General features: G+C 49.7%; 1 protein-coding gene across 3 annotated transcripts in view; it reads right to left on the reverse strand.

Moving 5' to 3' along the window:
• Positions 1-685: 685 nt before the first annotated feature.
• KCNC4 (potassium voltage-gated channel subfamily C member 4) overlaps positions 686-20,936 on the reverse strand; it is a 48,593-nt gene continuing 28,342 nt past the window's right edge. The window contains exons 4-5 of one of the 3 annotated variants that reach the window (XM_070607858.1): positions 7,981-8,120; positions 686-4,273 (exon numbers count right to left, since the gene is read on the reverse strand). In XM_070607858.1, coding sequence (XP_070463959.1) covers positions 4,259-4,273; positions 7,981-8,120 — 155 coding nt within the window. In that variant the 3' untranslated portion in view covers positions 686-4,258. Of the gene's footprint in view, positions 4,274-7,857; positions 8,121-13,925; positions 14,810-20,936 lie in introns of those variants that run through there. The other 2 variants (XM_070607856.1, XM_070607859.1) reach the window with 2 other exon arrangements.

Raw genomic sequence — 20,936 nt, forward strand, 5'->3', positions numbered from 1 at the left:
TAGAAAAGCACTGAGGGGAGGGATAGCCCGGAGAGGACTGGGAGAGGCCAGGGCCAGAGAGGTGCAAGAAGGAAATAGGATCTGAGCGGGGTCTTGGTATCAACCTAGACCTTAAAGAAAAAGGGAGGAGGAAGGCTCCCTGAAAAGAACTTGGAAAGGCAAGTTTGAGGAGGTTCACAGAGGCCGGGTGAGCAGAAGCGAAGCTGTACTGCATAGAAATTAAGAGTTTATCCTGGGGGCACCAGAGAGCCAGAGCAGATGCGGGAACAGGCCTGGAAATGTAGGCTACGAGACTGGGAGGTCAGAGCTGGCCTGAACTTGACATTCACGTTGACAAGTGTGGCACCCGCAGAACAATGGTCAGCTGGGGGCAAGTGGGTGCAGGGAGGCAGGGGAGAGGAGAGGAGAGGCAGGGAAAGGAGAAGAAAGCTACACCGAGCTTCCACTGGGTCAGAGGACAAAGCGCACTCCCATGGATAAGACAACCACAGTATAAGGCCATATACAGGAGGCATCACATAATTGCTGTAAGACCCAAAAATTTGCTCTTTTAAAGCAAATAGAAACATTTTTATAATTATTTACTATATATTATAGAATTATTATTTTTATAATTTTAATAAAATGGAGTCAAAACCTATGGGGACTTCTCATTTAAAAGATTTTAAGACAAGTTAGAAAATTCTGTTTTCAATCCTTTTTTAAGTGTACAGATTCCAGAAATTTAAAGGTATTACAAGGAGGGCTTTGGGCAAAATTGTGTAACAAAGGAAACACCCAAACATCTGTTTTCAAGTGTTCTTTCCTTAGCGTGAGTGTATTTTTTAAGAGACGATCAAGCATCACCTTTATCTTGAAGGGATGGATCAGGAGTGCTTATTTAAAAACTCTGACAGCCATTTGTCATCACAGAGAAGGGCAATTAAATGGAACATTTGTCTCTGTAAGAAAAACATTTTTTTCCTTAAGGTTGGTAACTCTTTTAAGTACTTGCCGTGAGAAAACTTGCAAACTTCTGTGTGATAGGAAAGATCCTCCTGGTCAATCCATATTCCGTTACTAAGTGGCATAAAGACTCTCTTTTACTTTGAAGACCTTATTTTTATGAAATTAACAACATCAGTGACAACCTTTGGCATTTTGTGCGCATGTGTCTGTAACGTCTTTGTTGTCGAGTGAATGAAGATCAAGTATGGGTCTATGTAACCTCACTCCAGCCCCTCTTTTTATTCCAGTCAATAGTTTTCCCATAAAACATTCTTATTAAGGAAGTTATTTTCTCTTCTCCCACACATCCTTCCTTTAGTGGTTCAAAAATAGTTATTTCTCAGGGCTGGCCTGGTGGCACAGTGGTTAAGCACACACGCTCCGTTTTGGTGACCCGGGGTCCGCGGGTTCACATCCTGGGTGCAGTTATGGCACTGCTTGGCAAGCCATGCTGTGGCAGGCATCCCACGTATAAAGTAGAGGAAGATGGGCATGGATGTTAGCTCAGGGCCAGTCTTCCTCAGCAAAAAGAGGAGGCTTGGCAGTGGATGTTAGTCCGGGGCTGATCTTCCACAAAAAAATAAATAAATAAAAATAAAAGATTAAAAAAAATTATTTCTCATGTATTTCTAATATATAATAAAAGCTAGCAAATCCCATTAACTGAGATGTTGGAAATCTCTATATTCTTAATCAAATTTCCTATAAGGAATTTCCTTTGTCTAATATTTATGTCTTAAAATTTTCAGCAATGTTTGCTACGCCTTTTTCAACAACAGCTGATAACAAAAGATTCCATTTTTTGTGCCCGTATTGCTCTTCGTGTAGTATTTCAGCCATTTTTCGCAGTAGAAAAAGCAAATGTTTCCCTAAGGGCTTGTGGTTTTTTATGTTTTGCAATTACCAAGACTCTTGTATCCATTTATTATTACATTTAATGAAATGTTGTTAAATAACCAGGTAAGTATTGTAATGACTTTAAGCATTGATGAAATAAATGAAGAAGTTCATGTTCATGGTCCAGATGCTTGATTTTAAATACCTTACTAATTGGGAAGCTTTCTGCTATCATTAGCTAATATCTCAAGGCAAAAACTCTTAGGTCAATAACCTTCATTAACAATAATAAACGTCAACCATATTTCAGGGAATTATCTTGAAAATGTTGAATTTTTTGTCAACTTCTTTCAGATCCAATTAGATTGTTATTGCTTTTGCCTTACAATATGGCCAATGACGAGCTTATCCAGAAGGAGAAAGGTCATTCCAGATATTTTCTTATTGTTTCTTATGTTTGCATTATTGATAATATCTCTAATCCGGATTTCTTTGCAGGAATCTTTTAAAGCTGTTTGCTCATTTTGTGAAGATTATATGGATACATAGTAGGCACTCAAAAACACGTTGGTTGAATTGAGAAAAGTCTGACATGATACAGTCATCATTTCCTCCCACATAGCCTTAAGATGTCACAAATCCCAAAGGACTGAGATCCATGGTCTATGGGGCCGTCAGTGGGAAGCGATTTTATGCCCACAGTGTTTTGAAAGGGGAAGGTGAAGGGAAAGGGAGAAGATTCTATTCTTGGGTTGGGAGGACCAAGGTTTAAGTTCTCAGGGACTTCTCAGCCAAGAAGCATCTTCCTGTGTGCCACGTTCTTTCTTGGGAGGGGTAAAAGCAGTCCATGGGACTTAATTCTTCACTTTCCCCCAGACTGATGTGTAAGATGAACAACTGAGGAACAGCCCAGCCTAGTCTGAGGTACGTGTCCAGGCCTGCTGGGAGTTCTGCTGCAAGAACTCAGCCACGGTTTCGGCCCCTGATAAATGGAGTGGTCTGATCCGAGCCACCCAGTTCTAACCTCAGAGGAAGCGAGCCTGGGGACAGAAGCAGGGCAGGAACTGCACGTCGGTTGGCGAGTCTGTCATCCCACAAACACACACAGCCCTTTGGCAATCTGTAGGCATCAGTTAGGATTGCATTTCCTGTAACAGAAACCCGCACTGGCTTCCCCAAATGGGGCTTCTATTTTTGTAGTATAACAAGAAATCAGGGGGTAGGTAGTCCAGGGACATTGTCAAGAACGTCACGAAGGACCTCAGATCCTTCCAGCTTCCTGCTTTGCCTCCTAGCATGAGGCTTTCCTTTTCAGTTGTGAGATGGCTGCTTCCTTCCCGAGCATCTCCTTCTCCCTCCAGGCAGGAAGAAGGGGAGGGGTGAGGCCAAAATGCAGTCTTCTCCTCCTGGGCCTTTGCCTTTTGTTAGGGATGGACAGCCTTCCCAGAGATGTTTAGCCATATTTTACTATCCAGTTCTGTGAACATCTGCAAGTGAGCCTGAGATCAGATATTTCCACTGAGCACATTACCTCTCCCCCAAAAAATTCGTGTTCATTTAGTAAAATTAAGGGGAAAATGGATTCTGGGATACACTAGGAGATCTGGGCTATTTCAGGAGCGCACCACCCCCATTCAGTTCCATACTGAATGCACTGACCCTTGCTTTTTCACGAGCCCCTCTCAAAGACCTTTCCATCATGCCTTGGACAACGTATTAGCTAAAAATATTGTCAAGAAGCACCACACTGGGAGAAAGTCTTGAAGTGGGTTCCCTGTGTGCCCAGTCATGCTCCTGTGCTGGCCTGTGACTCACTCCTGAAGAATTTCCGTGGGGGTGGCAGGAGTCAGGATGCCTGGGCCCTGGCTTTGGTTTACCGTGGAGCTCCTCCATGTCCTTGACCTGCCTCACGGGTTCTTGAGGAGGACAGCTCTAATTCATAAATAACCCCAGCCATCTGCGCGAGGCTGAGTCTCCCGGGTGGACCCACGGCGTCTACCCCCGATGTTCAGCATGACTCCAGGCCGGCGTGCAGCCCGGCAGCCCTGCAGCCCCCAGAGGGCATTGGATTTCAGTGTCCAGGAGGCTGCGTGTGGGAGGTGCTCCCGGACGAGAGGAGCTGGCGGCTGGCGGCCGGGGAGGCTCGAGGCTGGGGAGCTGGCTTTGCTTGAAGCTTTGATTTTCTCCAGCTCCTGGGTAGATTTGCCACTTCTGCTCTAAGCCTCATCCGAGGGTGGGTGATCTCTACAAGGTCTGTAGGTTTCATTCAAACTGAATCGAATTGATATTTTGTTCAAATCCCATTTTAAGAATTTTTGTGCCGTCTTCATGAAAGTAGCGTACTACCGTAGGTGACTCTGAGCAGGGCTAATAAATCACCTGTGTGGGCGGTTAGGAGGAGGATGGATGGGCAGTTTGGGTTTTTTTCTCATTGTCAAATATATACACACTGCAGAAAATTTAGAAACACAGAAAAGTTTTAAGAAGTAGGAAACAAAACCCTTTATAAATCTTAGGACAAATATGAAATATATATATATAGTATCCACACACAGTGCCTATGGCAGAAATTACTCCCAATACCATTCCCCCATTCTTCATTCCTGCCACAACCCCATTTAGGGTAGCAATGTGCCCAGGTAAAAGATAACTTTTCTTAACCTCCCTTACAACTAGTAAGTGCTAATGGGTTATAAGTGGAACTTAGGTGGGCTTTCAGGAAGACTCCTAAAGGAGACAGGGGGGCATGCAGGCCTTTTTATTCCTTTGTTATCCTTCTTTCCTGCCTGGAATGTGGATGTGATGGCTAGAACTCCAGCAGCCATCTTGGGTGTTTAATGGCAGTGATGCAGAAAGCTAGAAGGAACCTGCATCCTGACGACTGATGAGTCTTGTTGAGCTGGTGACTTTGTTGAGCTTTCACACAGCCCTGGAACATCTGCTCTGGGATGCTTTTATGAGAGAGAATAAACCCCTAGTTTGTTTAAGTCACTGTAGTCATGTCTGTTAACAACAACTAAAAGAAATTCTTAGCTGATCCAGTGCCTGGCACTGAGCGAGGGTTCTGTAAAAGTTTGGGGCAGCCTATTTCTCTGGAAAGAGCTGTGGGCGATGAGAAGAATGGGCAAAAGAATCCTGGTCCTCTTCTACATCTCCTAAGTTTCAGGTTTTCTCCGGGCCTCAGTTTATTTTCTGTGGAGTGTGAGGGTCAGGCTAAATGCTCTCTGAGAACTTCTTTGGGCTCTTATCCCTCTGACTCTATGGACTGGACAGCCCTGGTGCTCTTCTGGTTCCACCCCTTACTAGCTTTGTAACTGTGGGTGGGTCCCTTAGCCTCTTGGAGCTGGGATTTTTCATTGCAGTTGCCAAGCATACCAGGCACACAAGAAATGTTTGTTGATTAAATGAGGAAAGTGGGGACCATGCCACCTGTCGTGGCTGTCTCCCCAGACGATAGCAAGGATAAAATAAGATAATCCTGCACAGTGCCATCCAGAAAAGCGGGTTACTGGAATTCAAATGGCTCTCGAACTGGCTTGACCTGGCCTCCCCAGCCCCAAGCATGGCTTGGGTTCTAGGTACTTGCCAGGACTGGCCTCTATTACAAAATGACCCTGCCACCTTCCTTCCTAAGAAGCTTCCAGTCTGCTTTTTAGGTGGCCAAAGTCCTTGGGCAAAGGAACAGGGAAAGAACTAAACCAGTCCTATGGCAGGTGCGAGGGAGAAACAGAATCAATCCGTCCTTGAATGAAGTTCAGAGACAGCATCCTCCGGCTCCCGGCTGACCCTTTCCGAGGATGTCAGGGACTTCTGCCAGCATTTGCCTTCAGGAGGGGAAACCATGGCCATCCAAGGAGCTCCTGGATTCCCATTGGCCCAGAGCCCTACCTGTGCCGCTGGTTCCTGACAGGAAGTTCGGTTGCCCCGGCACTCAATCTCCATGGCAACCCTTGCTTTTGAGACACTGAATGGAAACTGCTGGTGTGGGGAGGCCAGTAGCAGAATACTGATTTGCCCGGGTGTCTGTAACGAGGACTGCATCTCAATACCTTTCCGTATCCCCAAAGAGCTAAAAATACATCTGGTTCTGTCTAGGGCTCTCCAGCCAGGCCAAGCATCTCAGAGTGAATCTGTGCTGACTCTGACTTGCTAATATTAGTTATCTTTGGCAACTTGGGCTTGGGGGGCATAGAGTGGGGCATTGAATGCAAAATTGCAGAGCACAGGTCTGGAGGGGTATGCCAGAGCGAAGAAGGTGGAGAAGTGAGGAGGATCCCCTGAGAGGAAACCGAGGGCTTCTGGGAGGACAGCCAGCAGAGAGCACCTTGAATCCTAACTCCCTGCAAAGCTCCAGGGAACTAGCTGGTCCAAGTAATGATCGAGACACGTGTTCATTTGCTCATTCAACAAACATACATTAAGTCATACTCTGTTCCAGACTCTGTGCCAGGCACTGGGATTACAGGTGTGAATAAGAGAGAGCATATGTTCTCTGCTCTCACTAGAGTTTACAGAGTGTTTGAAATTGGGATTATTCCTGAAAGTGCAGACATACTACGTGGATACCTGGATGTCTTCTCTGCTAGCAGCGACCTTCCTCCACTTGAAGATGATTTTACTTATAACCTTGGCAGCATTTCCAGCACATACTAGGTGGTGAGCTAATGCTGGATTGAATGTACTGGGGTGGAATCGAATGGCGTCGCAGCTGCAGCCGTGGCCTGTTCTACCCCAGTGCACCAGCCCTCTCCAAGTGCCTCAGAGGCTCTGGCCAGCTCTGTAAAGTGCATGCTCAGGCTATGAGGTACTGTATTCGGGATAGATGAGGTGACTGCTCCACTGACACCTGCTAAGGGAGCTCAGTATAAAGTGACAGGTTGAATTAATTCCTAGCCTCCTTGGCAGGATCCACAAACAGTCCTCCCCCCACCCCATCTCCTTCCCGTAATCGCTGCACATGTCATTCAATTAATTCTGCATTTCCCAGAGCAGGAAGCTGTGCAGAGTTTACAGCACGCAGTCGGTGCCAGAGCCGCTCTCAAAAGGCAGGTGTCATACACTCAGCCCCAGCCCCAGCTCCAACCCCTGCCTCCTCCTCAAGGCAGATGAGCCACGAGATGGAGAAATGGAAAATGGCCATAACGCTGGGGGACTGTTCCTAGATACACGTAGGTGCTATGCAGGCACATGAGGATCCCATGGATGAGGCACCAGATCACATGAAGATGTGGCTGTGACCCTGACCGCCCTCCTGAGCCTCAGGGGGTCAGATCCTGTGGCTGCTCATTAGCTTGGAGCAGAGAGAAGGGGTTGGGCTCCTGGATGCACCCCAAATCCTTCAGGCTGTCGGCCGAGAATGAGAATGGTTTCATGCAACCTAATCCCTCTTTTTGGCAAAGAAGCTCCAGATAGCCCGATAGGAGCATCCACTGCCTGAGGGAAGCAGCTGGGCTTCCGGTTCCCTCCTGCGCTCTGTGGGCAAAACAACAAGAGCGACTCCTTCTGCCCTGATTGTTTCCTCCTTCCCGAGGCAAGAGCAGGTTGCTGATGGTTTTCCTTTCCCCTCTTGCTGGAGGAAGGATCCTGTGGCTTCCTGGGGATTGAGCTGTAACTGATCACCTGTCCCCACTGGTGGCTCCAGCACGGCCATGGGGTGGGGCAGGGACACTGCAGACCTGAGACCTTGCATGACCCTTTGGAGGGCACTGGGGGCATCCCCTCTTGGACCAGGATGCCAGCCCTCCCAGGTGCTGGACTCATTCAGAGCTTCACCTGAGATGCTCCTTACCTCCTCATCCTCTAACTCAAGCTTCCCTCGGGCCAGTCTGACAAGGCCTTCCCAGGACCCAGCAGGACCCTTCTCAAAGCTCTAAGGAGGGAGAAACAGTGGAGAGAATCTGCTGCTCAGGGATACCATTCCAGGAGACAGCTGATCACATATCTGTGGCTTGGGCAGAAGAAAGAGTCCTACACATGGGATCAGAAAATCTGCCTCCCAGTCCTGCTTTTCCACTAACCAGCTAGCCACCTTAGCTAGGAACCTGGATACCTCGGAACCTGGATACTCACCTCACAAGGTTCTCAAGAAGATTCAAGATAATGAATAGTCAGCCGCTCTGAACAATAATGGACAAATGAGTGGAATTTATTCAATACCTTCTTTGTAGTTGGCACTGTGCTAGATGATGTGGCAAACACAGAAGTGGTGGCCTCGGCCCTCAGGAAGATTGTGTAATCTGGAGTTGACATCTCAAGGCTGTAGGCAATGTGACATCTCAGATAATTGGCTGTTGTCCCTTAGGGAAGGCAAGAGGGGCAGGAACAAGGTCTACGCATGTGAAACAAGCCAAAGACACATAAACAGACCATCACTAAGTGCTCTTAGGTTTAGGAAATGCAACAGGAGATTGGGAAGAAGAGACAGGGGGTGCTTGGCATAGCTCAAGCGTCAGGGAAGACTTTGGAGGAGCCGTTTGGAGCCGGACCACACAGACGGACTGTGAGGATGTTCAGAGTTGGCTTCAGAGAGCTGCCTGAAAGCACCGGGTGGGAGAAGGGTGTTGAGGGTGCAAGGGACCCAGTGAGCAAAGGTATGAAGCCCAACATGGGCAGTGTGAGGGAGGACAGCCTGCCAGTGGCAGTGGGGACAGGAGACTGGAAAGAGGTAGGGCTTTCAGCTCTAGTTTTAGGTGTATCTTTTAGTGATTGTTGCCTGAGGGGCTCGCTCAGCCTGTCTGAGCCCCAGTTTCTTCACCTATGCAAAACTGATAACAATACCTACCTGAAATGACCGGTGCAAGGATTCCATCAGAGCCAGGCTTTGAGCTGCAACTCACTAGCTGCCTGACCCAGACAAGTTAACATCTCTGAGCCTCAGGTTTCTCATCTTTAGCGTGGAAATTACACCTCCTCCAATATTTGGCCCAGAGGAAATGCCCAGTGGATGTGCTAATGTGCTAGACCTACTCTAGGCAGGTGGGGCATTGGGAACTCTTTTGAGCGGAGAGGAAGGTTGAGCTGAGCCATCCACCCTCTCCCCTGTGACCAAGGGAGCGCATTTCTCAGTGCTCCATGTAGCCTGGGAGGGAGAGCCCTGTGGGGAGCAAAGCCTTGCTCCATCCTTCTCCCGGGCTTACGCCAGGGAGTTAACCAGGCCAGGCACAGCCCTGCGGGCAGACTTCCATCCCCTGAACCCAAATGACCACTTAATGGCTGTACTCAAGACAGGGCAGGAATTCAGAGAGGGCTCTCCTCTGGCAGCCAGGGCTAGATTATGAACTTCATTTCTATGTTGGAAGGAAAAAGAAATCATTTTAGCGAATTTATTTTCTTGCAAGCACACTGAGTCACAGAACCTGGACATCCTCCTCCAGCCAGGAAGCCTCTGAGTTCCCCCAAGCCACCCCTGCTAAGGCCTGGTAAGGTAAATGCACTCAAGCTGCCAGGACCAGTCAGGGCTGGGCACCCGGATGAAGAGTGGGGGTGCAGCAGGCTGCGCAGGTCCCAGGTGACTTAGGGCCTGCTCCCCCCGGCTCCTTCCTATGATCAGTCCTCAGGGAGCGACCTGGAGCAGCTAGGTGGCTCACCCTTGTGGGCTTGGTCTCAAAATCCCCCCAATGTGGGACCCACCTTGTACCCATGCCGTCAGGAGAAGCAGCCTGGAGTGAGCAACGACCCTGGACCAAGGACAGAAACACTGGCATTCAATCTCCTTTACTGACAAACTCAGTGCCCAGAAAGGGCCATAACATTTCAGTGTCTCGTTTCCTTTGCCTGCACAATGGAATGGTGTCCTGTCGTGCTCATCTCATAGAGTGAGGACCGTTTGGATTACTGCTGTCATCCTAACACCTTACAAATAATTATGAATGACCAAGTCACTTAAGTGCCTTCTCTCTTGGGCAAATAACCCCAAAGCCTTGCTCTCTAATCAAGTTCAAATCCTATCTCATTCTGCTACACTTGTTCCTGCTTCTGCTTTTTTCTGCTGCCCTTCCAGCAATTCTACTTCTGGATATACACCCAGATGAATTGAAAGTAGGATCTCAAAGAGATATCCGTACACCATGTTCATAGCAGCATTTTTCACTACATTTTCATGTTCTTGGCCTGCGGAGCTTGAAGCCCTCTAAATAGACTGTGCTCTAAGCCAAGCTGGACTAGTGTGCGGTGGTGGGGACAGACTTCGTGGCGCCCACATGGAGGTCCTGCAAGGGCTCTGGCCAATGAACTCCGCTACTGTGCTGGCACTCCCCGCCTACCCTCTGGGTGTGAACAGCTGCCACGCCCGGATACCTGGCTATTTCTCTGTTTGCTGACTGCCTCCCCTGCCCTCCCTGTCTGCTGCGAGGTCCTCATCCACCAGTCCTGACGTCAAAGGCTGGAGCGTCAGCTGAACCTGCAGGTGAAGCCAGTGCTTCCCTGCAATCGAGGGGCTTGGCTTCAGGAGCAGCCACCTGCTTCCTGGCCGTGGGCTTGGCTGAGCCTCCCCTGCCGCAGCCGCTCCTCTCCTCCTCCCAGAGAAGCCGGGGGCCTCTCCTGGCCCAGTGGCTGCGTCTGAGCACACCACACCTCAGGAGTGGGTCTTTCCTTCTCTTTTTCCCTTGGGTGCGAGCTGGGTGCCTGGCTCAGAGCAAGTGCAGGTCTGATCATTGGGATGACTGAGTGAATGAAGGAATGAATAATGGTGCTCAAGGTCTCACGAACAGTTTCTCCCCTTGGGATTTGGTTTTCCTCGGGACATGAAATCTCTGCCAACACTGAAAGCCCCTCCTCTCCTTCCTTGGGCCAACCGCGTGGGCATATTTTCTCCAAAAGGATAATTCCGTTGCTTTTCCTGGGAGTTTCCAACCCCAAAATGGCTCAGGTTTGCGCAGTGGTGCCAAATGTGGCACACAAATTATTCTGAGCAACTCACAGCCGGGTCTTACACAAATAGTGAAGTAGAGGAGGATAATTCTGGTTTCCTCTCTCTTCGTTCCTGTCTTCCCTACTGTCGCTGATTGAATGAGTCACTCATTGAATCATTGATTCAAACAGTTCCATAGCACCAGGCGTGGTAGGGGCAGGCTGTCCAGAGGGGCAGTGTGCACTCCGCCCTGGGGAGCTTGCAGCCAGGAGTGAGTTAGTATAGGAAGCAATAGTGCCAAGTTCAGGGCGGCCTACTCCAGGGAGGCCCCGAAGCCCAGGGAAGCATGGAGGAGCCTCCCCTCCTGGAGTGTGGCTGGGAGGACTTCTGGGTGGAGATGAGGCTTGAGCTGAGTGGGGGCCTTAGCCAGGGAATGAGGGAAGCCTGGTGATGGGGGAGGAGGCGGGGTGGGAGGCCAGGGAAAGAGGAGCTGTGTCTGGGAACCATCTGGAAGACTGCCTTTCAGTTGACATGAGAAAAAGGAGAGTGACGACCCATTCTTCCATCAGCATCTGATTCCTGCTAAGGTGTTAATTGTTAATTAAGGAAAGTGTTAGCTGCTAACAGCTTTAAAGTGTGGCCCCTCCTTTTGAGGACTGTATTTATCTTCACTGCCTTCTGCCTGGGAACAGTGTGGCTTTGGAATCAAGCAGGCCTGGGTTCAAAACTTGACTGCCAGTCACTACCTATAATCTTGAGAAAGTCAATTAGTTTCTGGAACCTACACTTTCTATAAAGTGGAGACAGTAATTTCCACCCCACAGGGTTGTTGTATGGATTAAATGAGACCTCATATGGAAAGGGCCTAGCTTAGAGCCGGCACAAGAGAGGTGCTCAGAATGTTGCTTTTACCTGGAAAACTTAAACACCGAATTACCATATGATCTAGTAATTTCACTTCTCGCTATATACCCAGAAGAACTGAAAGTAGGATCTTGAAAAGATATTTGTATATCCATTATTCACAATAGCCAAAATGTGGAAGTAACCCAAGAGTTCATCAATGGATTAATGGATAAATAAAATATGTATCAAATTTTATGTGTGTGTATATATATATATATATATACACACATATATATATACACACACGCAATGCATATATATACACACACAATGGAATATTTTTCAACCTTAAAAAGTAATTTATGACATATGTTACAGTATAGATGAACTTTGAGGACATTATGCTAAGGCAATCACAAAAGGACAAATACCGTATGATTCCACTTATATGAGGTACTAGCGGTGTCAGATTCACAGGGACAGAAGGTAGGATGGTGATGGCCAGGCCCTGGGGAGGGGGAATGGGGAGCTGTCGTTTAACAGGTACAGAGTTTCAGTCTGGGGTGATGGGAAATTTCTAGAGATGGGTGGTGGTAGTGGTTGTACAACCATGTGAAGGTATTAATGCCACTGAACTGTATACTTAAAAAGAGTAAATTTTGTTACGGAAATTTTACCACAATTAAAAAAGAAAAGAAATATTGCTTTTATTCTCCTCCTCCAGCAGCAGAGCCTCTACCAACTTCTCTGTTTTTGTAAGGCAAGGGTGGGCTTGGTGTGACACTTCTGAAAGGTCACCACCCCTGAGCTTGATGCCTAATTGTCAGCGGATCTCGCCCAGAGTCCCAGAGGGGCATTGATTAATCGATGTTCTGTCGCGGCCAAGGAGTCTATCCGGCTCATTGGAAGGAAGCAGCTACAGCTGGAGTTGGGCATGGGCGGGGAGGGGATGAGCATTCACTGGGTGTCCACTGTGCGCCCAGCAAAGTGCCAGCAGGTGCCAGGCATACAAACGACAAACTTCTGCCCTCAAGGAATTCGCAATCAACTTCCACCTTCACCTGCCAGCCGGCCATCTGCTCACTGTGCGGGAAGAGACATAGTTCTGCAATTGTCTGCCAGGACTCAGGACTCAGAGATTTTTCCAGGGCCTCCAGAAGACCTGGGTCTCAAGGCCAGCACTGCTACTGACCTACAACACATAAGCGCCTCTGTGTCCAGCCCTTGAGGAGCAGCCAGGGGTGTCTGTGGGATCTTCACAGTGCTGAGGTCAGCAAGACCCCAGGGCATGGGCGGCAAGAGCAGGGTAACCTGTGTGGGTGCCCCGCTTCCTGCAGCACCCTGGCAGGGGAGGCTGGGTGGACCTCCCCGTGAGCTGACTGAAGGGACTGGCTTTGACCAGCATCCCCTTGGGATCGCAGGCTCCAAGAATTGGGGAATCTTCCTGGGGACCAGCCAAATAGTTTGGGATCCTGAAAAGAGGGTCTTATCTTTCCTATATCCCCCCGCCTCCGGGCATAGGGCTGATAGGGATCCCAAGTGTGGCTGGCAGTTTGAACATAAGCTCCCAAGTCCAAGAAAGTGCTTTTTATTCATTCAACAAACATTTACTGAGCCCCTACTTAATACCAGGCATGTTAATAATTCCGTCTCTTCTCTTAAGCTGGACAGGAGATAGAGATCCATCTAAGTAATTTCCAAACAGTTAAAAGCATGCGTCTCATACGGATACGGAATGAACACGTGTCAAAGATTTTACTGAACTCGTTAGTTAACGAGGGAGCCCGTGAGATGACAAAGCTGGTTCAAAGAGCAGTTACGGAACTGGGACTTAAAGGAAGGGCACACCAAAATAATTTTTTTAAGTTAGAGACAAATCTGGTAAATGTCCTACAGGGGAATAAAATCAGGCGATCTCCCCCAGTGGACAGAAACCACTCAAATCTCTACCAGACAAAAACCTACTACTCAACATGCAACTTCACAGTCTAAGTTCTTCACTAATAATAGCAAATAACCAGGCCGGCCCGGTGGTGTAGTGGTTAAGTTTGTGCACTCTGCTTTGGTGGCCCAGGGTTTGCAGGTTTGGATCCTGGGCACGGACCTAGCACCGCTCATCAAGCCACACTGTGGCGGCATCCCACATAAAATAGAGGAAGACTGGCACAGCTGTTAGCTCAGTAGCAATCTTCCTCAAGCAAAAAGAGGAAGATTGGCAACAGATGTTAGCTCAGGGCCAATCTTCCTCGCAAAAAAACCCCCCAAAAAACCAAATGGCAAAGTCAACAGTGAAACTTTCTTCTACGGCAGCAGAGCCATGCCGTCCAACAGATATATCTCGCGAGCCACGTGTGTAATTTAAGTTTTTCTAGTAGCCACATTAAAAATGAAAAACAAATAGGTGAAATTAATTGTAATAATATGTTTTATTTAACCCAGCATGTCCAAAATATTGTCATTTTGACATGTGGTGTTCCCCACATTTCAAGTGTTCAGTAGCCATACGTTGATAGCACGGTTCCGGAGAATTAAATGATCTTCGTGTAGGTCTGTTAAACAAAGCTTCAGTAGGACCCTGAAGGAACATACAGCCATCCTCTTGGCCTTATCTAAATTTCCGATAATTTTTTCTAACATATCTATGGAGGTCCCTGTGGCCTAGTTGCCAGGAGTACAGGAAAGGTGAGTCCAAGCTACAGCCCTTAAAAGGCTTGTCCGACGCAGTCAAGTAAACGTCTCGTGCAGCAAATGCTCTCATAAAGGTGTATCAAGGGCCAGGAGGGCACAGAGTTCTGCCGGTGGGACAGGGTGGATCAGAAGACTTCACAAAGGAAGAGTAGGTTTCACAAGGTGGAGGAAGCAGGGGTCACTCCAAGAAAGCAAAGAGTGTGACCCAACGCAGGAAAGCACACGATTTCAAAGGACACTCGTGCGTGGGCAGGTGGGGAGGGAGGGCTGGGACAGACGGTCGAGGGTCTCTGGAAGCTGCACAGACACATCTCACCTTCATCCAATGGGAGCCACGGAAGGGCTTTTGGAAAAGGATGGATGTGGCCAGGCTTGTCCTTGGGAAGATCCCCAAGGAGCTGTTAGCCCTGTGGTGGTGGAATCTTCCAGTCAGTTCCCTCCCCTCTTCACCCCCCACCGTTGTGAACGGGGATAAAGTCTGCATCAGGGTTGGTGGCTAAAAATATTTTCCAGGCTTCAGATTACAGATGTGATGCCCAAATCCAGAGTGAAGAAAGCATTGGTAAAAGGCGGCTTCTGATGTCAGGATGGAGTGGACTCCTCCTGGGATGTGAAGAAGGCTGCAGGTGACTCTTAATGGACTGGAGATTTAGCAGCTGATACCCTGCCAGCCTTGGGGCCAGGTTAGTAAAGGGGAAGAGAAATCTCAACCTGGCATTAACTCAGCCACTGTCCAAGTGAGGCCAGAAAGGGCACGGGCGCCGACCGTTTGGATCCCCATCATCTGGATGGAGATAAGAGCCAGCTTTGATTTCTCTCATCTTTACCCATCATCTGGATGGAGATAAGAGCCAGCTTTGATTTCTCTTGTCTTTACATCTGAGAGGCTCAGAGTACTTTATGTGCATTCTCTAAGATGCTGGTCTCTCACTCCGGCAACAGGCAGGCCAAACAAGGGCAGCGCAAGCTGGAACTGGCCCAGATAGTACAAGGAACCAAGAAGAACTCCAGAATTTTCTGAAACATCCTCCCTGGTCCCCCACCTCATCAATGTCAGAGAAGAGGAGTCTGACTTGCTTTCCTTCTAGTTCTACCTGAAGTGCGCAGAACAAGCCACTTTAGACGAGAGCCTTGGCCCAGAGGAAGGGGAGATGCAGTGCGGGGAAGGAGAGATCATAGGGTGGCTCTGCAACCAAGCCAGCCCAGGCGGTCTAGTGGTTAAGATCTGGTACTCTCACTGCTGTGGCCTGGGTTCCTTTTCTGATCAGGGAACCACACCACCCTGTCGTCTTTCAATTGTCACACTGTGGCAGCTGCATGTTGCTGTGATGGTGAAAGCTGTGCCGCCGGTAAAGACCAGGCACGGTTCAGTTCTGCCGTACACAGGGTCACGAGGGGTCGGAATCAATTCGATGGTGCTAACAACAACTGCAATCAATCAGGCATCTCTCTTGCTGGTGTGTGCGTGAGTGTGTGCACACATGTGCAATGGGGGCAGGGACCCAGGGGGCCTTAAATCAGCTTCCTTACGGCTGATGTGTTCCTAAGTGTCCAGTCTGGAAAGGCAGTCAAATCGAGGGCCCTATTTCCACTTGGGGTTATATAATCAATATGTGCAGGACTAACCACCCAGTTGAAACAGGAAAACGCTGATCTAATCTCCTTGGAGATAAGACTTCCCTTTGCTTTTTGCCATGAATTGATCACTAGCTGGGGCTTCCTATGAAAGACTCCTGATGAAAACTGAAGCCCAGAGCAGGGACTGGGGAATGGACCCCGGCCTGCCAGCACCCGGCCTCACGTTTAGAAATGAGCTCTACAAAATGTCAAATATTTGGTTAAAGCCAAAGTCCTGTCTGATATCCAGCTGTGTTCCAAAGAGCTACGGGTTTGGTCTCCTGTCCACCACAGTCAAGACTTTCTGCTTACTCCATCTCCCTCGTCTGCCCTGCAGACCTACCCTCCGGCCCCAGCCCCTCCTGGAGAGGCTGTGGAATGGCCTGGGTTCTTTCTCTCCCCAGTTTAGGTTTCCTCACAGGTCCTCCGGTGGAGTCTACCTACTAAACTTAGAAAGGCCCTTCAAGTTCATCCAGGAAAGGAGTGAGAGCAGGAAGGAAGGAAATGAAGTTGATGAAACGTCAGTTACTGAGCTAAGTGGCGGGGACACGGGGTCTCATTTGAGCCTCGTGAGAATTCACTAAGGCGGGCGGTTGTATCCCCAGTTTTACAGAGGGAGAACTGCAGCTCAGCCAAGTCAAGCAAGTTGCCAAAGATTGTACAGCCATTGGTGGACGCAAGGCTAGAGCTCTAGGCCCCTAATAGCTGTCCACACTCAGTCCCAAGTAGAGCTGATCTGAATTCTCAAGAAATCTGTGATGGAGCAAAAACCCCACAGTGAGGAGGACGTGGGCTGGGCCAAAAAGCAGCTGCCAGAGGCCACTGGCTCCAGCTGTCTTCATAGCCTGTGCTGGCCTGACCTCTAACTTCTAGACTAACAGTTCTTCATGTTGGGGGTGGGGGGGGGTGGGGCGGTGGTGGGCTCAAAGTCCTCAGAATCTGATGGAAGCTCTGGATCCTGTCTCTAGGAAATGTACATTCACCCACACATACACACAACTTTGGCTGCAATTTCAGGGAGTTCATGGGCCCTGAGAGTCAGAAAGTTCTCTTTGCCACCCAAGAGCCCCCGTAGGGGCCTAGGTGGGGAAAGAGAGAGAAAGGGTTTGGAGGAGTGGAGGAAGAGAGAAACAGAGGGCTGTGGTGGGGGCTGGTGGAGAGGAACAAACAGGTGGTACCTCTTGTGATCAGGGAAGGAGCCAGCACGGCAGGGCCTCAGTGCTCTGGGCACCTCTCAGGGTGAAGTTCCTGGCATCAAATCTGGTCATCAAAAGGCATGGTGGAGCTCTCGGGGGCTGACAGAGGCAGGGCCCCGCAGGCCAGTCCTGACCCGTCCCAGAACTGGGTTTTGTTCAAATAAGGTAAGTGGTATTCCATTACGTGGCTCAGACTCCAAAGTCTCCATTTGGAAAGTGGATTAAGATCCCTTCTCCTGAAGCCAGACGTGTCCACAGTCAGAATAAAAACCCAGAGTGGGCTTGGTCTCAAAGTAACCCAAAGCTTCCACCTGCCAAAGACGGGGTGGTGGCAGGCTAACCCAGCCACTAAGCTAGCCTGTTAAAAATAATGATTATGTAAAGCAAACATCTTCAGAAAAAGAACCCCGACAAGTCTGGGAGAGCTGGGATAAATGCTTCCCGTTCTGACCTCCCCCTGAGGTGAAATGATCTATTTGTTCCTTGAATTGCTCCCCCAGTTCTGCTCATTCACGTGCTGGCTCAGCAGACACCCAAACAGAGCATTTTGGGTTTGCCCCGCTGTTCTATTTCCAGCCTGCTCAGTTCATCTTAGGTCCCGCGGAGGACTAGCCGGCAGCTCCTTCTTCCCCTCCTCCCCTCCCCCAGCCACGTTTTCTCTCTCTCCTCCAGCCTGGCTTCCCCTCCCCCTCCCTTCCACTCTCCTTTCTCCCCCCTTCCCCTCTGCTCCCCTCCTCCCTCTTCCTCTTCCTCCCCCTTCCTCCTCTTCCACTTCCTCCTCCTCCTCTCCTGAGATCCTGCTCTCTGCCTCTCCTCTACTGCTTTCTCTTCTCTCACGGCCTCCCTGGCTCCCATTCTCAGCAGCTGGCAGGTGTGTGTGAAGACGTGGGGCAGCTCTGGACCCCGGGCCTTGGGGCAGAGAGGAGGAATGGAAGCGGGGCAGAGGTGCCCCCAAGCACAGGAAGCAGGCAGCTTTGCAGGCCGCTCTCTGACTTCTCAGGGGAAGCAAGTCTGTACGCATCACTGATTCTGGGTCACCAAGAGGGAAATGGCCACCCCAGCGAGTCGTCTCATGAGCACTCACGTCCCAAGGCCCTGCCTCAAATGGACACCATCTCCATCCCATATTCCCACAGTGAATGGCCCTAGCAAGGGATTTCTGGAAAAGGGTTTCTGGTACTTTCTGTTGTGGAAGTCAGGCCTTCCCCCCCGCCCCCCCGACTGTTTCTCTACAAATAGGGAAGGATATGCACTGAGCCGTCACCTGCCTGAGTCTGGCTGGCTGTTCCATGTATTCCACCTCCGTTTACTCCTCCTGGCAAATCTGCAGGACATGATACAAGTATCCCCATTTCACAGATGGGGACCAGGAAAGAAAGGCCCAGCCGGTCAGAGCCTGGAAGCTGAGGGGCGTGGGGGGCTGCATATGGGAGCACTGATGGTGGTGGTGGAGGAGAGACTTGGCTGGCACACAGTGGTGGGGTGGTAGAGGGAGAGGTTCAGCATCCCAGGGAATTTGTTCTGGATGAATTCTGAGACCAGACAGAGGCTAGAATGACAGATGTGAACGACTGAAGTCAGCAGCGAGCAGCTAGCTCATTTACTGTCTGCTCAATCATTCCTTCATTCATTCATCCATTGTTGAGCTCCTGAGCACTGAGAAGGGGCTGGAGATAAAGGCATTAATAAACGAAGCATCCATAAATGAGTAAACAAGCAATCAGCTATTACTGTGATCAATACTATAATGGAGGTGTATACAAGGTGCTATGAGAGCATAAAGGAAGAGTCCAGGAAGGATTCTCAGAGGAGATGATAGTTGAGTGGGCCTTGAGGGATGAATAAGAGTTTGCCAGGCAGAGGACTTAATACTGGAATGTGGAAGGGGGACAAAAAGTAGAGACAGGATCTTCTAGACATAGGCAACTTCTATTGTATATCACTTCTCATTTCCCTTTTGTGCTCCATTTTCTTTTTTGTTAATCAGAACCAACCCAGACGTCCTTGTAGAACCCTGGCCTCTAATTTGACTCACACAAGGAAGCTCCTGTGTTCTTTCTCCTCTGATCAAACAATTATCTACCCTGCTTGGAGCTCTTTGGTGCTAGGATTTTCTATAACAGAGAACAAGGCTCTTGCTCCATAAGTTGGGAGGAGGTCTAATAATCCTATGTCCTGGGAAATAAAATATACAGGGACCCTAGCTTATACTAGAGTATGGATGACTGACACAAGATACTTTCCTATGCATAGATGAGAACACGAAGAGAAAGTGAAGAGAATAGAAGGACCCTGGAAATATATGTGTTTTGGAGGCAGTAAGGGAGTGACGGTCAGTGAGAGTCCCTGGCAAGGGTAGAGAAAAACCCAGGAGGAAAGATGGAGTGTACTAGAGACGAATTTTTCAATTCTTCCAGGGAGATCCAGCTTGTCACAGTCCAGCACACTGAGGCCCAGAGGGAGAGTGGTACCACTGGAGCATTTTTACCCATCCCCTACCCTCACCATTCCACCCCCAGGTTCCCTGGGAACTGGGTGCCACGTCTAGTGGGTTCCTGAGAGAGATGAGGTCCCTAATTGATCCACCAGGAGTACAAACAGTGTTGTCCCCTGAGGGGAGGAGAAGGTCCTGAGGCACCAGCCTGGATGCTGCTGGAGTGTTGGGAAGGGGGTTAATTCTGACTCACGTTCATGGTTCTGTGCCGCTCCCCCCTCGCATACTGAGAGGATGGCACAGACTGGCCACTAGGCTGACCATCCAGCAGCCTAGCAAGGGTTCAGGATCCCGGGGCAGCCTCTCTGTGGTGGTGGTGGTGGTGGTGGCAGTGGCATAACTCTGCTCTCCATAGCAACTTGGGAGCCGCCACCCCAGGGATAGCCACCATGGCAACATCTAGACCAGGAACAGCTCCTCTGGGCCTCTGGCCTCCTGAGCTTGCCCCTGGTATTCCAGAGGGGCCGCTGGCAAAGCCTGGCCCTGAAGCAGTGGGAGGACACCCCCTCCTGGAGCCCCTCTGGGGCTGAGGGCTGAGGGCGTGGAGGAAAGTCTGGTTTTGTTTTCCTTTGTGTGCTCTGAACACTTGATCACTACACTGAATTTGAAGTAACTGTCCTTGGGTCTGGGGCCTAAAGACAGGGTGGGGGTGGGGGGACCGGTGCTGAGCAGGAGTCTCTAGGGCTATTAGGAATGGAGTTGCTCCAAGGGTTAAGGTCCCTGCAGAGGGGCCCTCAGGGGCAGTCACGTCCAGCAGCCCCAGGGTCTGGGAGGAGGGCTCTGAGTGCAAGAAAGAGTGTGTGGGGGGTGACAGGGCTGCCTTAAGGGCCATGCTGGGTCAGGCAATCCCGGCTTTTTCCCAGGCCCCAACCTCACTTCCCTCCATCCTTCTCTTTCATCTCTTCATCACTCCCTTCATCCCTCCCTCTTCTTCCTCACTCTTCCTGCTCCCTTTTCCATCCCTTTCTTGGTTCACCCGGCATCTCCCCAGTACCTACTGTGCATGGCTGCTGGGCTAGGCCCTGAGAGGAGCCAGGATGAATCAGCCCCCTCACATCTGGGGAGGGGGAAGGTTACAAGGACCCAAAACAGCAGTACAAACAGTTACCTTCTGAAAGGAAGAGCTATGGGGACTCTCCCTCCCTCTCTCTCTGTTTCAGCCCTCCTCGTTATCCTGACAGTTTCTCAGGCAGGAAATGCATAATGTAAAGAGAAGAGCTTTCACGTGATTCCCCCAAGGCCTCCCAGGAATGCCCCAGAAGTGAGGTGCAAAAGCCAGCTAGAGACAGCTTGGGAGGGATAAGAGAGGACAGAGTTCAGCAGCTCCTCGTGCCAGGGGCATCTCTGCCCATTCATTCATTCATAAAATATTTACTGAGCCCTAGCCCTGTGCTAGGCCCCGGGTACTTCAGGGAGGCAGGCA

The sequence above is a fragment of the Equus przewalskii genome, unplaced genomic scaffold (genome assembly GCF_037783145.1).
Source record: "Equus przewalskii isolate Varuska unplaced genomic scaffold, EquPr2 ChrUn-13, whole genome shotgun sequence".
Classification (NCBI taxonomy): Eukaryota; Metazoa; Chordata; class Mammalia; order Perissodactyla; family Equidae; genus Equus; species Equus przewalskii.